Source organism: Falco naumanni, chromosome 12 (genome assembly GCF_017639655.2).
Source record: "Falco naumanni isolate bFalNau1 chromosome 12, bFalNau1.pat, whole genome shotgun sequence".
Taxonomy (NCBI): domain Eukaryota; kingdom Metazoa; phylum Chordata; class Aves; order Falconiformes; family Falconidae; genus Falco; species Falco naumanni.
Window position 1 is genome coordinate 5,910,676 of NC_054065.1, and position 17,603 is coordinate 5,928,278.

The following is a 17,603-nucleotide window of genomic DNA, read 5'->3' on the forward strand; positions in this document are numbered from 1 at the left end:
GAGTATTGGCTGTTTTTTAAGGAGCAGCAACTATTGCTCCTGTTGGTTTTCCTATGAATCGTAAGAAAAACTAATAGAAATGGAGAAGCTTGAAGGACTAAGTTGGGTGTTACTGTAGACACTACTTCTAAATGTAGTTGTCTTAATACTCCGTATCTGCAGATGTGAGTTTTGGTTCTATAACACACGTGAATAAATCAGATGCACAAACTTGCTCACTGCACCTAATCCCTGCATCTGGATTTTTTTCTTCCTCATTCCACATAGTCCATTTTCTTTTGGAACCATTTCCATCACTTTCTTCTTGTGCTGATTTTCCATCATCCTTATCGTGGTATTCTCACATTGTTTGGCTGCTTACAAGTAGGTAGTACTCAGGATTTCCACCAGACTTGTTTTCCAAGTTGGTGTGTTTATGTTATTCTTTGAGTCTGATCTCAAATTGATCCAGCCACCTTTTTCATATCCCCCTTCATCGATTATTTCTCAAAATCATAGACTTACAAAACCAACTGCTTAAAATGTCCATGGCATCCCTTGAAGAATTTCTTCTCTTTGCAGCTGCTTGCCAAAGTCATTAGTGTTTAGATGTTCTTTTCCTTGCAATGACTGAACGTTTCCTGTATTTTCACAGGTAGTAAAATTCATCTGTCATACAACCACTCAAATCCAGTTTCTGCATTTATTCATTGTTTTTTCTCTCTCTCTCAAGCCAAAAAAACCTCCATATCTGTTGTTCTTACTCATACTCCATGTAGATTTTACTTCCCCCCCTCCCCCCCAGTAGTCATGTTATCTCCTAAAACAGGAATGTGTTTCTAGTCTTTTTCTGTTAGATATTTATATGAAAAGTTAAAATGTACTTACAGAAGATCATCCTCTCTGGAGTAAATTGAAGACAACCAATTTTTAAAAAGCAACCTTAAATAATTTGTTTTCATTATACATTACTTCCTCTCTCTTGAACTTCACCATCCAAAGCACTGGCATCTGCTGTATGATATTGTCATGTGTTTTTTGAGCTGATTTTATGGCTGTTATGTTTTCAGAGTCAAGGTACCGTTCAGCTAATGAGCACTCCCTTGCCTCTGTGGTGCCCTGGCTCCGATTCCCATTGAGCTGGGCAGTCACCATGAGCCGGAACAACTCCGTTGAGATCTGCAAGGTAGAAGTTCAGCTGTGCTGACTAATTTTGCACCAATTTTCAAATGTGAAGAGCCTAAAATTTTTACTTCTGAATTATTATTACTGACATATAAGTAATAAGATATAATGAAAGTTTTGTGACAAGTGACAGCGCACAAGAACTTGGTTTTGGCCATCGCTAGTTAAATAGATGTGCCATTAATACTCTGTTGTAAGCTCGTGGTCTGATTTGCAGGAGTTGAGTATCAGTCCAAGAAGGAAAAAATTATGACTGTTGCTGCATCATCATTGAAATGGTATATTTTTCTTTGCTGTACTGGAAATCAGTTTCCTAGAATTAAATAATTAAAGGTAACGGGAATAGTGAGTATTTGCAATAATTAAAATCCAGTAAATTGAAACCTCTAGCAGTAAGCATCCCATATGACTTTGTAATTGAAAAAAATGATAGCAAACATGGCTCACAAATAGGTAAGATAGAACAAAATAATGCTAGCATGGCCAAACAGGGTATCATTTTTTTAATAAACAGCTCGTTAGTCAGATGTTTTCAATTATAGCTTTCTGTGTTTCATCTGTTGTTTTTGTATGGGGTGCATAGTTGGTGCATTGAGCAGTACAGACTGTCTGGATGTACATACTTCCACCAGCTAAAAAAATGCATAAAAATGCAAGTGATCATACCCCAGCCTTTATGGAGCATTCCAAAAAGTGTAGTGGGCATTCATACAATACCTCTCATTCAGCTCATTCCAAGCATCTTAGATTTTTACAAACGGTGTATAAATGAATAGCTGATTGTACCTCACCTTCTGAAGTAACCCTATTAAAATAAGCCTACACAGCAATTCAGAATTGGAAGAACAATGCATATGAGATTTATAGATACATGAAAATTAAGCCACTGTTCCAGCTATTCCTGCCCTTACATGCTGTGCAACCTGCTGCAGGAATCATTTTATTCTAAGACTTTTTGTCATTTCAGAAGTCTCATACAGACCAAAGAAAATGAGTTAACAAAAGTGACATGAAAATGAGAGAAGTTTCTTTTCTCTGCTATCTCTTCATCTCTTCCTTTAAAACTATATTGAAAATATCTCAAAGTGTTTTGAGAAAGGAAGAGCAGTGAAAGGAAATCTGTGTGCTCAAAGGTCATTTTTAAAATAATGAACCATCTGCAGTGAATAAAAATGAATAAAAATGTTCATGATAGAATACATCTAGAGGAAGACTGTGCATGGTTTTAGCTTCTAGGTGTTTTGCCTCTTTAAATTGTCATATAAATTAAGATTTACACTGTGAGATATAAAGTACTTTTGTGTTGATCACAACCACATCCAAAAGGACTGAAAAATACTATGTTTGGTCTAGTTTTCCTTAGGTGGTTTATACTGTCACATGTTTCTTTTTAGAACACACAGTCTTGCAACCAATTTAAAACTTAAATACCATGAACCTAAAAAAAAATAATAATCTGAGAAATAGGGACATTAAGAAGGAGAACTAAACAAATATGCAGGCTGAATACTAATATTGTGTCATGAGAGACCCGGAGAAGCTGGATCTGGATCACTTGAACTGTGAGAAAGGTCAGAAAAAGAGGGTTGAGGTGGCCCTGGTTTTGTCCTCAGGCTTTTCTTTAGCTTGTACAATTCATTCTCTTTGTATTTTATATAAAATCCTGTTTTAGTCAAATATGGCATTGAAGCTGATTGGATTGGGTATATCCCTCCCCTCCCCCCAGAAGTCAATCTGATTTTGTACTGTGAGGAGAAATGTCTTCGGCAAAGGTGATGCTGAATATCTGTTGGTAAAGTTATAGTATTGTCTCCAGTAAACTCTTGCAGCCGGAGTGGTCACATCTTGTACAGAAATTGTGGAGTTGTAGTAAATTGTAGGTTGGAAAGGACCTACCAGCCTTGCTCTCCAGCATATCAATATCTCCCGGCCTAGTGTCATCTGTGAACTCACTAAGGATGCATTCTTTCCCCTTGAGCTGGTTGCTGACATAATAGTCAACGGGGGTTTTGGGTGTCCATAAGTATTGTAAAATAACGATTAATAACATCTGATGTTTCTAAATATCCCATGTCTTGCACTGTGGTCATTGTAGAAAATCAACATGAAAACTCTGACTTCATCCCACATTTTCAGAACTCAAAATTAGAGTTCTATTTGGAAATGTGTGTTGATACAGCCCTCTCCTTTCCAAAACTAAATATCACTTCTACAGGTTTAGATTTATCTTCCTCTTATTTCTCTACCAAAGAAAAGTATGGTTTATGCAGGCTTATATTCTCTCCTCCTCCAAGTTTTTACATCATAGAAAAAGAAGTAGCTGCACTGTTCTTCGTGACCTGTTCTGTAAACTTGTATGTATTGATGTTCTTACTTCAAGCATGGCATTTGAGTTCTTACTGCAGGCATGGAATTGGATTAAGCTATTTTAGGAAAAGCCACTGTTGTTCTTGAGTAAGTGTTTCACAGAGAGAGTTAAATCAGGATTGACTGTTTGATGTATGATTTACGGTATCCTTTCATGCCTGATAATTTCTATGGGAAGAATAGCCCTTGGGTTTCAGTTGCATGAGGCATTCGGCAGTGCTGCATATACCAAGCATGATCTGTCCTAGAAGTCAGTGTATGTCTGGGATCTCCTCAACTCGCTCTTTGTCTAAAGCACGTCTGATTCCTATCACCTAATACTGTGTTGTACTCTAGAAATATTCCACCGTATTAACTGAGCAGATGGTCAACATAAGACCACCTTAGATTATTGAGAGTGGGTTTTTAAGAAACATCCTGTTGTTTTGTACACACTGACTTATTTTGTACAAAAGTGGTGTCTTGATGACTTGGGTGTTTAAACAAGGTATTGGCTCTATTTCTGGACATGGGTAGGATGGTGATATCATGCAAAGTTTGGGATCCATTCTGAAATCCTAGAAATGATTAGAAATTTCAAAAAAGCAGCTTTTGCAAATGGTATATTGATCTGATACATTTCTGTGAAATGCATGAAGAGATATTTGTTTAAAAACCATAGTGCAGTATTTTATCTTCATTGGACTAAACGTATTTCTGAGTTAATAATAATGCATTTGCTAAGAATGACTCGATATAAATGAATATATTTAAATATCAAACTTCCTGTGAATTCTGTGTAATAATAGCAAAGCAAGTTTGGAGAACACTGTTTTGAGTATCTTTGATGTAGTAATTGGAGTATATTCATTTCACATGACTGTCATTAAGGAAGACAGACAAAATCCTGTCATTGAGTTCTGTAGGTGTGATTCCCATGTATGGACATTCTGTTTAATCAGTGAAAGGGATTGCTGAAAGAGAAACTCGATAGTTTTGACTTGGGTCTCAACAGAGGTAGGAGAGAGAGAAGCAGTGTTTCTTTGAAGGATGAGTCTGTCAATCCACTTGATGGGAAGTTCTTAGTCCTGAACTGTTGCTAGGTGATGTGTGACAGAAAGGGTATTTGAACCAGTTTTGAAACCCTGTACTGGGATGGCTAGCGGTAAATTTAAGCCAGTTAGCAAGAGCATTTTGTTTCTCAGGGTCACACTGGTGCACCACCGCTATTCACAGCTGCTTAAGAGGTAATGCAGCATGATGGACCCTTTGCAAGAAGTTTGAGGTGTGACACTTGCTGTTCGACTGTCTCAACTCCAGAAGTTAGATGTCTCCTGTAAACAGCTCACACCTGCACCTCATGTGCTCACTGGGCAGTGACAGACTGTCAGGTGGGTAATTCATGCTTCTCTGACACAGGTGGGGAAATACCTGCTTAGGGAGGTGCTTTACTCCTTGCTTGGCTGTAGATAGAGATGAAGCAACTGGACATGATGCTAAACATGTAGAGGCAAAGATAAGAAGCCACTCTTAACTATCATCATGGACCCAAGAAGCCTTGCAGACCAGGACTGTGTGCTTTAGCTACCATAGGTGGTACAATATCATTTCAACGGAGTATTAGAAATCAATTCCCACCATCATTTGGCCTTCTGTGCTAGGCAGCTTGCACGGTGGAGTTTGCTTTGATCACTTCAGCGGAGCTGGGGCTTGGGAAGTCTGCTGCAGTCCCTAGCTACCCATTGGGGTGAGTGGTCTGATTCCAAGAGGAGTTTAGTGTTTCTTATTTATACTGGTCCTGCAACAGCAGCTTATGTGGTGCCTGAAGCGTTAAGATCTGGTATTTTGAAATCTGGGTCAAATATATGAAATATACATGCTCTCTGTATATGTATGTGTATACATTTTTGTTGGTAAACACTCTGTGATAAGGCATTCCTGAAGATAAGATGTTTTCTATTTGAAGAAAATCTGTGGGAGTTTTGCCTTTGACAGAGTCACTATCTAAGGTCCTATTCTAGCAAGGTTTTTGGTTTAATTTAAGCACAAACTTGAGTGTTTCCTGGAAAAATCTTTGCATGCGTAGCTATCTAATTATGCTTCTTTCCCTTCCTCTCTCCTCTCCTGGGATACATAAAGAGCTAGAAAAATAGAAATGCAGTTTTGAATGCTTGGAAATCTTACTTTGATGAGCATGAAACTGAGGTGAAAGTCTGTTGCCATTTTTGTTTCAAATCTCTCCTGATGTTATCACGACCCAAATGTACCAATTTGGGATTATGGGGCAGAGTCTAGGGAATTCTGAAGTACCCTTTTAGCTACATAGTACAGTTTAAAAATCTACAGTGAAATGTATAACTGTCCAGCCCTGCTTTACTGAAAAAACCCTCTTGCTTCTTTGCATAGTGTTTTAAAGGAAGGACTATGTCATGTGTTTAGTACCAGAAACAGAAAGCATTTGGAAATCTCAAGTCATGTTGACAGAAATAATGCAAATAGCTGGTAAACACTGAGTTTGTGTATAGGGTTGGTGTTGGTTTGGGGTTTTTGTGGTGTTTTTTAGATATCTACTCTTTGGAGGCTTTGGGACCCCTTTCGTGCCTGTAGCCTCAGTAGGACGCAAATATTTAACTGACATCTTAAAGACAATGTTTTACTGCATGAGATGTGTGAGAGAATAATTTCAGTTGATAGCTGTTAGGGGGCACAGAGCGTATAGCATTTTGCATGCACAGGAGTGAATGTTGTTTCCTAACGTAATATGGTGTACACAGTGTGTAGTCCAGAATGCCTCCTTTAGATTGTAAATTAATGTCTTCAGACACCAAAAATTTCCTATACTATAATTGCACAACTGTTCTAGCAACCCAGAAGTTCTGGCTGAGTCTTTTGATAATCAAATCACCCAGTTTGGTGATCACATTGTCTGTAACTATTAAACCATGACGAAAATCTTTAGCAGCAGACAGATTCTTTTACTGTTTAATGTAGGTCTGGATTCAGAGGCAGCTGCTCTCAGATGGTGCTGCAGCTTTGAGAAGCATTAGTAACAAGTGGTGCGTTACATGTGAGATGAAACCTTGGCTGACCTGCTGCCCTTTGGTATGCTTATATCGGTGTTTGAGTTTTACTGAACTGCGTGGCAGCCTTTTCTATATATGTATGGCAATGTATTAAAAAAACACAAAATTTTCACAGGCAGATGGTGTCTTATAAGTTCAGAGAAAAATTCTAAAGAGCTGGAGATACCATTAAAAGATGTTACGGCATTTACTGTAATCTGCAGAGCACGTGCTAATTGGGACTTCAGTGTTAACACCTACGTTTTAATAACACCGACCACAGCTGAAAGCAGTCTTTGTGGAGATGGCTGTTAATGTGGCTGAGTAGCCCCTTTAAGTTTACATTATTTTTATGATTTCCAGCAAAAGGAAAATACAACAGGAGAAGGGTTTGGAAGTCTGATTGAAATCTGTTTCTATCAGTCTGTCTTACAGGATCCTGGTTTGTAACAAAACATCGTTATTCAGCATTTGTTCATGAAAGCTGTAGAAATTCCATAAGCTTCTATTACTTTTTCATGTTTCTGGCTATTTTTTTCTATTTTCTGTTTTTGTTTTGGATTGATTTAAGGTAAATTTTCTTTTGATAGTTTTGTCAGGACAGCAGAACCAAATAGGGAAGGCTTTTTACCGAATGAGCAGATAGTCCTCTTGCCTCAATTTGGCGTGGTTAATCTGATTTTTAATGGATTCTAAAGCTGTTTATGCTGCCAATAGTATCCTTGTCACCTTTTCTGTATTTGCATGCTCACAACTTTCATCTTACTTGGGGAATCTGTCAACCCTTGGACTACAGAGCTGTCCCATCAGGAACACTGGCTTTCCTGACCTGGTTTCAGAGCAAGTCATCAGGCACCTCCAGTCCTTGAGCTGAAGCCACTGCTAGACTTTAGTGGAAGGGAAAAAGCAAGCTGACCCCTAGACCTTTTCAGTAAAAGAGGTGAAAGGATGCTCCTTTGTCAGAAAACATAAAAGCAGATTTAAATAATTACACTACAAATGGGAACTTTGACTGGCCTGCTGTTTATTGAGCATCCCATGGGTATGTTCCCCAACATCATAGACTTCAGTAGCTCAGGTGTTCAAAAAATCAGTGTAATCAGTATTTAATAAGTATAATTCTTCTGAATGTCTCTCAAAGAGCTCACTATGTTCATAATAAGGTCCCAGTCTAGTGAACAGCTTACGCCAAACCCCAATCTGTCTGCTTTTGAGCTAGTATATCAAATGCAGCTCCAAACAGCAGCAGACTTTCAGTCTTGTTCCTCAAAATGGAATTATTAAAATCTAAATAATCCTATTTACATAAAAAATAGCTAAATTTGGTCTTGCTGCTTGGTTTTTTTCGTGTGCTTTCCTATCATCTCCACAGGAAAACTTGCTGACATTTTAAAAAGGACTTTGATTCATAGAGCTTCGACACTCCTCAAGATTTTGATAAAGGATATTTTTCTCATCTCCTTGGTAGTGTTTGCAGCTAAGTATGGTAATAAGGGAGCAGAGCTGTTCATGAGGAATGTGAAAAGCTTGACTGTGTGCTTTGGTATCTAAGTATGAGAACTTCAGATCTAAGGACCAAATAATATGACCTAGATCACTGGCTATGGGCTAAGTTGTCACTGACAAGTGCAAATGCATCTGTCACCCTTAAAGGACAAATACACCCATGGTGGGAGTAAAAAAAGTGTGTGGAATCTCCTTCACTGAGCTTAAAATAAAAATGTCTATTTTAAGTCTGTGGAGCATGTTGCAGGTAGCACTGAGATAGCCCAGGCAGCATACACAGTGTATATCCTTTATTAATGGGTGCTGGGTGATAGCCAGATAATGTATTGCTGTAATGGACTCTGTGCTGCAAACTTTGTTAGACAGGTCTTCAACACAATAGAAGAATTCAACATGTTGCTCATCCAAATCCAGCAACCCAAAGAGCATGAGAAACATCCTGTGATTTGGAAGACCACATTCATACTCACATTGCCTGATTGGCCTCTTGCTCTGCACTTCTAAAAACCTTACTGAGCCAGTCCCAGATAACTTCTCTTTTGATGAATTTGCTTTGAAAAAACATGCCATTTCAAATGTTTCTTTTTTTATTCTGTGATGCATGGCTAATGTGTATCTTAGACCAACTAGACTATGATCCATCACAGAGACATCTTATCGTGGACTATAAATAGGAAGGAAAAAGATTATCTTCTTTCTTCTTTTGTTGATATGATTGCAGTTCATCACCAAGAGTGAAACTGTGAGCAAGAGGTTCAGCCAGGGAAAGGAAGAAAGGAGTGACAACTATGTGAAAGAGAAGAAAAGTAGATCGACAATCCTGCTCCGTTTGAGTTCAGAAAGAATGATGCTCTTCTCAGACAGGCCCTTAAGCAGGAGCATTTGTCAGTCTGATTTGGGGTTTGGAACGGTAGAGAGTAAAAAGCAGATGACTTTTCATCTCCCAGAGAAATTAAACAAAGTATCGTAACACTGAACCTGTAAATAAAAGAGAAAGTAACCCATCTAGTAATAAACCATCTCTAACTTAGCATCTTCAGGGCGTTTCTTTAGCTTTTCTCCTATATCTATACTATACAATTCCTTCATCTTTCTCCTTCAAATCTTCGTCTCTGGAATGCAGCTACTGCTTTTATATCCCTCTTCTGCTGTTCTCCTATGTGAAAGCCTGTTATTAACTTGTTTACCCATAAAATCGTCTGTTTCAGGGCACAGTCATATTCCTCCTTTACAGAGCCCTCAATAGGATTGTTCTGTCTGTTTTCCTGCAACACTTGCCATCATACACAGTATTTAATGAGGCTCAGCCTTTTATGGTAGACAGCCTTGTACTTTCTTTCCAGTTAAGATGCCATACTTCAAAATGCTCTCCTAAACCTTGGTGAAGTATGTGATGACCATATGCATAACTGTTGCCTGCAAGCAGATATGATACCAGTCAAGAGGTGCCCTTTAGGCTGAGGTCTTGTTGACGACAGGATTTCCTGCAAGATCCATGAAGAATGGCCCGTTTTATCACCTTAAGCTTATCATCCTGTTACATTAAATTTGATTTGTATCAGTCAGTGGAGATTTGGAATCTTATTCAGAAGTTATTAACCATTAAGAAGTGCCGTAAACACTAAACATATGCAGATAGTGGAGGAAAAAGGTTCATCTGAGAATGAAATGTAAACTGCAGTGTATATTTGTGTCAGTTTTGAAATTGTTTGATATCTACTCAGAATCTGTTATTCTATCGTGATACCATTTGCCGGCCATTTTTTAGTATTTGTCCCAGACTGAAAAATCTTGCCTTTCAGGAAACCTAAGCTCTCAAATTTTACTGGCCCTATTCAAAGGATTAAATTCAGTAATACAGGGCTGCTTTTCATCTGTCTTTGCCTTTATAAAGTTCATCTTGAGGCCAAGGACCGAGCAGTTTTCTTAGTGTGAAAAACATTGAGTACATTTCCTGGAAATGCTGCAGCCTAACAGAAACTGGTAAAGTCATGAAATAACCAGAAGTTTTTTCTCACGTGCTTATGCTACCAATGAAGCTGAGGTTCAGACTATTGTTAGCTGATAAAAATCACTGATTATCTCTTTCCTTCACAGAAATGTTGTGTAGTTATTTCTATATTGATCATTGGAACAGGCTGCCCAGGGAGGTGGTTGAGTCACCATCCCAGGGGTATTTAAAAGCCATGTAGATGTGGCACTTAGGGACATGGCTTAATGATGGACTTGGAGTCACTAGGTTAGTGGTTGAACTTGATGATCTTAAAGGTCTTTTCCACCCTAAATTATTCTATGGTTCTACATTGGACATGAACCTGAAAAAAAGACAAAAAGACTTTATATAAATGGAATTATATCTCATAATTTAAGTAATGCATGACCTTTGACATGAAGAAGAAAGAGCAGTGCATGACCAAAATTCCGTTATTTAGTTGATAGTGTTTGAGGCAGTTAATTCCTCACATCCATCTTAATTCTTTAGGAAAAAACAAGTTTTCATTTTGAGCTTTATCTAGAATCACAGAGAATCTCTCAGCTGAGGCCAGTAGCCTTTTGACAGATTGTGTTATTTTGATGAGCAAAACAGTTTACGTATGCTTAGCTTCTGAGGCAAAATAACGGAGAAAAGGAATGTGCAGCCATCAACTGGACAGCTTTTAGTGTGTACTGTACCAACACAGAGCTCAAACACTTTGAAGGATTTACAGTAGTGATTTGCTTTTTATTCTGGGTTAATAACTTCAAATATTTAAATGAATAATTCACCAGATCAGAACCTAGTGCCATTATGTTTAAAATGTTCAAAATAACACCTGTTTTCAAAATTAAAGTATTTGCAAAAGATAATCATCTCTCTTTGTATAAGCATTTGTGAAGGATTTGTAACAATTTTGTAATATATTTACCTGCAGGATCCAAAACTGCGTGAACTGTTGGATACTGGGAACCTAGGAGGTCGACTGGAAAATCGAATGATAACTGTTGTCTATGGTCCAGACTTGGTCAATATATCGTACTTGAACTTGGTGGCATTCCAAGAAGATATAGCAAAGGTAATATACATTCACCTTTGTCACATAAAATAAATGTTTTTAAAGTAATATTTTGAGGTACAGATAAATGATATGAAAGTGGATATTGCTATGCAGTGAACCTCAATTCTGTTACAGAGCTGTGCTGCTCAGTACTCAAGAAGAAATGTGCAATATTTTTTTATTATTATTATTATTATTTTTTCTTCAGGGAGTTTGTTCAGCAAAGTTTATGCCCCTGGTACGTGTGCTCATCTTCAGAACGTTGCTTCTACAGCCCAGATAAGCATTGTGAAAGTAGCAGTACATGCAACTTTTTTTTACTCAGCTGTAAGATGTACACTGGGCCTCTCTAAACACAGCAATATCTTTCAGTAGTTATCTCCCTCTTACGCTTGTTCTAAGTGTGAATTATGGGTCATCTGTGAGAACAAAGTTTGTAAACAGTTGAGTTTTTAAGGTTAGCCTGTAGCAGAGGGAATCTGCAGCTCTACCTTGTACTATCAAGTATGTCAGCAGTCGGATGCTTTAACTTACACACATGAACTTTTCTGCTTATGTTTGGAGGTCAATTTTAAGCATCGCATTTTTCCTACTGATAGCCGTTGATAAGAGTTGTGTAGTCAGTGTCATTACCTTAGCAAAGTATTTTTTCCATGCAGGTGTGCAGTCCCTTCGTTTCTGTCCAGCACACCACATAACACAGCTGTGTGTGCCAAGCAAGTTGTGATGGATGCAAGCACATGTTTTGGGTTTTTTTCTTCTGTCCTTCTTCCAAGTTCTGTATGACGCAGTTGTGTTTAATGAAGTGGAAGCTCTTTGTTTTATCTATTCCAAATTGACATTTAAAAGCTACTCCTCTTTCCACTTCCATTCATATGGGTGCACTCTGAGGACAGCTTCCAGATAACCACACACAGAACACACTCTTTTACGGTTTGCATCCTCCAGTCCATGTCTATCCACTAGACTGTGCTAATAAGATAGTTTCTCTGTAGACTGCTGCCATTTAGCGATAGTAAGGAGGTATTTTGTCACCTCACAGGCAAGAAGGATATTCAGACCAAGTGTAAAAAGGTCAGAGGATTAAAGCCTTAAATTAGGAGGATGTATTTTTGCTTGCCAGGTTTCTGTCTCTGCTAATCTTAACTAGCCAATTGGTCAACGTGGCAAAACCACAATTTCCACTGTTTCTTTTATATGAAAGAATAGAAACAGAATGAGTTTGTGGTGGTCTGTGGACTGCTGAGTGGGAAGTGCTGTCCTCAGACTGGAAAAGGCACAGCGATGCTCTGCAGGGGTGGTTAAGAAATCTTAACACTGCAAAAGCGAAAACAGTTGAGACAACTCCAGGAGCAAACAAACAAACAACCCCCTAAGCATTTCATGGAAAATGAAAAGGTATGCAACAACTTTACCAGCAAAAATTGCTAGCCCTTACCAAGGAAGAAGGATAATCACCCAGATCAGAAGCATATGTCCTTTTTTTCTTTCCTGGCTAGCCAGCAATCAGTGAAGCGTAGTGTATTTGCTAAAACAGTGCAGATACTGGTATTTCAGGGCTATTTTCTGTTTCATAATGGAACCTTAAAATACAGAAGATAAAATCATCTTTTAAAAAGCTTGGCTGCTCTAAATCCTGAATAACTCCTACAATCTGCGTAGCTAAGAATCTAAGTCTTCCTTATTATTTCTAAATGCAGTAGACCAAATAAATTAATGTTCTATCAGTCAGGCGCTGTGGCCTGGGGATGCAATTTTCAAAGCGTTGCAGATTAGTTGTGCTTGCTTGGAGATCACATTAAATGTCCTGATTGTTTCAATGAGAACAGAATTTTGATCACTGTTAAATGCATCTAAACATTCTTCATTTTTTAATATGTTTTCCAACTTTGTATGAGCCAGACCACAGAATCTGGTCCTTATCATCTCCAGGACCCATAGAGTGACTCAGAGAAGTTGTATTAAATAAGCACATCAGGCACAAATACCTCTTGAGGGAGCTCTGAGAAGGCATGTAAATACAAGACATTTTCAACATCACACATACAAGTTTTGACCCTTCCTCTTGCTGACAGCCCATGGAAAGCAAGTTCTGATGAAAAAATCCCCCAGTTTTCCCTTTTCACTGCATGAATATTTTTTTTTTTTGGATAATCACTTCCTTTGTGATACTTTATTTTTCAAGTTGTGTGACAACTATTGATCAGTCCTCCCTTGGAGGAGAAAGGCAAAGTAAACTATAATGGTCTGACTGGAGGTAGATAAAATTATTCTTTGTGGGGTTTTCTTCCTTTGCAGAAGGGTTCCTATTCTGAGTTCATCACATCAAACAACTGACTAAGTTGTGGGGAAATTATGAAAATATAAGTCTTGAGCTATTCAAACTGCTTCAAATGAAATAAGTAAAGAGCTAGAAATGCCAATGCAGCCGCAATATACTGTTTTATGTGAGTTGGTCCAGAAGAAAGTAGCTAATGTTTAAAGTGGATTAGCGATGAGCTGAAGGGCACTGAGCAGCTGGTTTTTTCAAAGAATGCAGCTTAAAACTCATTAGATAATGACCTAAAAGGCAGATTGCAAGACACATCTTGATGGTGAAGAGAAACAGCGCTGATACAGTGCTTGCTTATTTTGAGACAGATGTGCCTGTGCCTGTCTTGGCATAAGATTTGTGATCATCCACACATACAGTGCTGCAGAAACCAGGATAAAGAAAGAAGTTTATTCTCAAACCCTGTTCTGAGTGGGTGCTCTTTTTCCGTCTCTCCATTCTCAACATGAAGAAGTCCAACCTGTGAACCTCTGTGTCTGCTCCACAGTATTTCATTCTCTTCCCAAACTGAGTAACTTCAAAAGTAAATGTTTCATCTTTCCCATCTCTTTCTTCTCTCTTTTGTGCCTCTCATGCCAACTATGTTCTCACCACGCTAGTCTGTCTTAGCCGTACAGACCTTTACCCAGAGCCCAAGGAAATCTGTTTCTTCTCGGTTTGCTGAGCTTTAGATAAGGTCCATCACTAACAGCTGATCAATTAATTCCTTCATAAGTAAAATGATGTCAGGAAACGATGATTCATGAGTTGTGCTATACTATACTTCCTAACATAATCTTTATTTTTCCAGTTTCCCAGCATATGTAAGAGCTTGATCAGTATAATAAAATGGTAAGGCTAACCATACAAATTCACATCCATTTGATACATATTTTTAAAATAAAATCCATCAGGATGCCAAAAGTGTAGAATTTCAGCAGCTTGCTTTGTTAACCTCCCACCAAAAACAAATGTGTGAGAAACATTGCCTTCACACGTAGTCAGTTCTGATTTTAAGGAACTGTTTTGAAGAACACGTGCTGTCTTTTCTTATGAAAAAAGTCTCATCTCTTCTGTTGAGATAAATGTCTTGTGGTATATATCCTGATGTATATAATAGAGGAGAGAAATTATTTCACTGAGCAACAGATTTCTAAATGAACTGCTACTTATATGCTACCTGCCAAAGCATAGAACAGCTAAATAATTTGTTAGTAAAGTTCACAGGAGTGATATAAATATGAATTAGAGTAACAGAACGTAGCCAAGAGGAGATCAAGTTCAGGGAGCTCTTATCATGATGGATGTAACTTGCTTGGAGTTTAGTGTCGGAAGCTGGGATCTTCTGCTACCAAACGGGATCAGAGGTTTCCAGTCTGCAAACGGTTTGTTGGCACTGGTACAGTCCTATTTCAAAATACCCAGAGTTATATTTTCCTTTTGTATTGCATCTGTACAGGAATCTGCAGCTACCGTGGTGATTTGGAGGCTGTTACACCCTTTCTGCAGTAGGCTGTTTACTTTCTACACATCACCACTTTCTACCTCATGGGGTGGTCTCGCCGAGCACTGCCTTCTGGAATCGCTGCTGCTGCAGACGGCTGCTGAGTGCATCATGCGCGGAGTTAGAGTATAGGCTTTATTCTGTACCATGCAGCAAAACTAAGGAAACAGGGCCATTTGGTAGCTGAAGTGGTTAGACGCATCTTGGCTCACAGCTTGATGCAAGCCCATCGAAGTCAGTCCAAAGCATCTCCTTTATTTTGTTGGGTCTGTGCTTAGGGCTGTTAGTTCCCCTCCTGCTGAGGGGTCAGACCACTGACTGGAAAGATGATGTGATCCTTGGCATATTTTCTGATCTTAGTTTTTTGGCTGCGGCTCTGTGGTGGCTGCAATGAAGACCCTAAAATAGGAGAAGGAATGAGCAAGTATTGCTTATGGGTTGTTGACTTGGCACCTGCATCGTTAGAAATGGCTCAGCCTGCAGGTAGCCCTTAAAGTAATTTGGCAAGAGCATTGTGATCGCTTTGAAGAGCCGGGAAAAGCTAGCAAAGGAACATGGCAAGACTATATAAATAATGCTTATGACAGGCACAAAATAACTGAGTTCCCCTTACATTCCTGTCAACAAGCACTTGGACAAAGAGAATGAAGACCTGGGAGGTGGGATACTCCTGAAGCGCTCTACTTCTGCTGTCTACAAAATACTTCAGTTTTAAGCCCAGCAGAACTAGTGAGAACAAAATGAAAGTCTATCAAGATCTGCTAAAAGCCAACGTATTTTCAATTTCTAAATAATATTTTATGTTGCCATTAATCTCTGCAGCTGTTAGTGTCACAAGGAGAAGTTTTAACTGCTATTATTAGTGCCTAAACAAAGCAGTGTTTACAAGATGAGCCTATTTTGAGCCTGGAAAAATGAGCTGCCAAGAAGAAAAACAGATGCTGCACTTAATATGCTTTCTGTTCCAAGAATCACAGCAAAGCAGTTGTGTTGCTAACGAACCCAACTCCTTCTCTTCTTTCTCACACCCCTGTTGTTTTCAAATTAGATCTAAGAAGGAAAAACAATTAAAGAAGGAGAATTGAAGTGGTCCCAAGAGGTGGAGGGGAGGATTATCTCAGTGACAGCAATTCACCTCCAGACCACCAAGTCTGTGCCCAAGGGAGGAAGGTTTCCCTGCCAGAAGAGGTGGTGTCTCAGCTGCTTAGGGGTGGCGTTGGACTTGAGGATCTGATAGGGGAAGGATACCAAAGGCCTGTATAACAGTAGGCATATAGGTAGCCTTATCTCTTCCTCCTTGGGAGTGACTTTGCAAGACCAGTTTCAGGAACAAGATCTGATAACTTAAGGAAAAAAAAGTTGACACATTAAAAAAAAAGAAAATAAGAAAAGCTATTAACTTCTGAACCTCTCTGAAACCAGTCACCTAGTCACATGGAAACCTGAGGCTTTGCAGGTAAAACAAGCTCGTCAGCTCCAACATGACATAGCAACATTTATTTCATTGGAAGTCAATGATCATGATCAATTTTTATCAGAAAGAAATCCCCTTTTATTTTGTATTTTTCCTCAAGAAAAAGAAGATTCAAGGAGGGGGGAATACCTCCCGAAGGATATGCATCTGAGAGTCTCTGTGGCAATGGGAAATTTGGATCTGGGCTGATATGAAAGGAAGCTCAATTTTAGTTTCAAAGAAAACTTGGAAAACTTAATCAAGTTACAAAAAAAAAAAAACAACAACTCATTGTTTGCAAAGGCATTGTTTATTTTTGTCCTTTTCTTTTAAAGGGGAGAAACAAAGCTATTCCAGAACCACAGTGTAGTTAAAAAGGATTGCAATTAACGATTGTAAATAAGCACCAAGTTAGCAAGGAAAAATGGGCTGAAGTTGTTGATGAAAAGCTGCAGGAGAGACCTGCAAGGGATGAGAGGGACAGAAGAATTAGTGAAAGTCTAAATTTAAGATTATCATCCTGGATCAGCCTTGCTGGGAATGTAGGAAAGGTCAGAGACTTAAGGGAAGGACTTCAGTAACATGCATAGACATGAGAAAAGTCAGTCTGGGAAATAGAGGGAAACTGAGGGAGAGCCATGGGAAGAGCAGTGCCTGCAGGCAGAGATGGGAGGTTTCCTATGAGCTGCTGGAGGACATTTCTTCTCTGTGTCAGGGTAGCAAGAGGGAAAAATAATTTAGTGATGGATAGGACCACAGCGTAAGGATGTACAGTAGGGGGAAGAGGAGCTTTTCTTTTTGGAGTTGTATATCAGAATAATTTAAATTTATATCAGAATTTAAATTTATATCCTCGTATATCAGAATAATTTAAATTTATTCCTATATATTTTTGCTGGTTTGCTTGTTTTTTAAGCATGTTGCTTTTGTTGACTGGTAAGATCTTAGGTAGAGTCAGTATTACAGTTCTTAATTCAGTATACCTCATAAAAGATAAGGCATGGTATTTGTTGCATGAATTACTTCATGATCTGCAGAGAGAGTGATGCGGAGGCTCTCACAATGAGCTCTTGCAAGAGGGGACACTGAAGCAAGAGGCTTGCTATGGTATGGTCTGTATCCCACCCTGTGGGTTCAGTCTGTCCTCAGAGGGATTTGAGTCCCTTTTCAGCTTCATTTTGCAGGAATGGTGGTATAGAGGCTCTCTTTTAATCCTTAGTGT

The 17,603-nt window shown here is 38.7% G+C and overlaps 1 protein-coding gene across 4 annotated transcripts in view; it reads left to right on the top strand.

The window, feature by feature from the left end:
- The window catches only part of PLCB1 (phospholipase C beta 1), a 401,184-nt gene that overhangs the window by 233,522 nt on the left and 150,059 nt on the right, over nucleotides 1–17,603 (top strand). For all 4 annotated transcript variants that reach the window (XM_040611965.1, XM_040611966.1, XM_040611967.1 and 1 more), the window contains exon 4: nucleotides 10,991–11,131. In XM_040611965.1, the coding sequence (XP_040467899.1) occupies nucleotides 10,991–11,131 (141 nt within the window). The remainder of the gene's footprint in view (nucleotides 1–10,990; nucleotides 11,132–17,603) is intronic.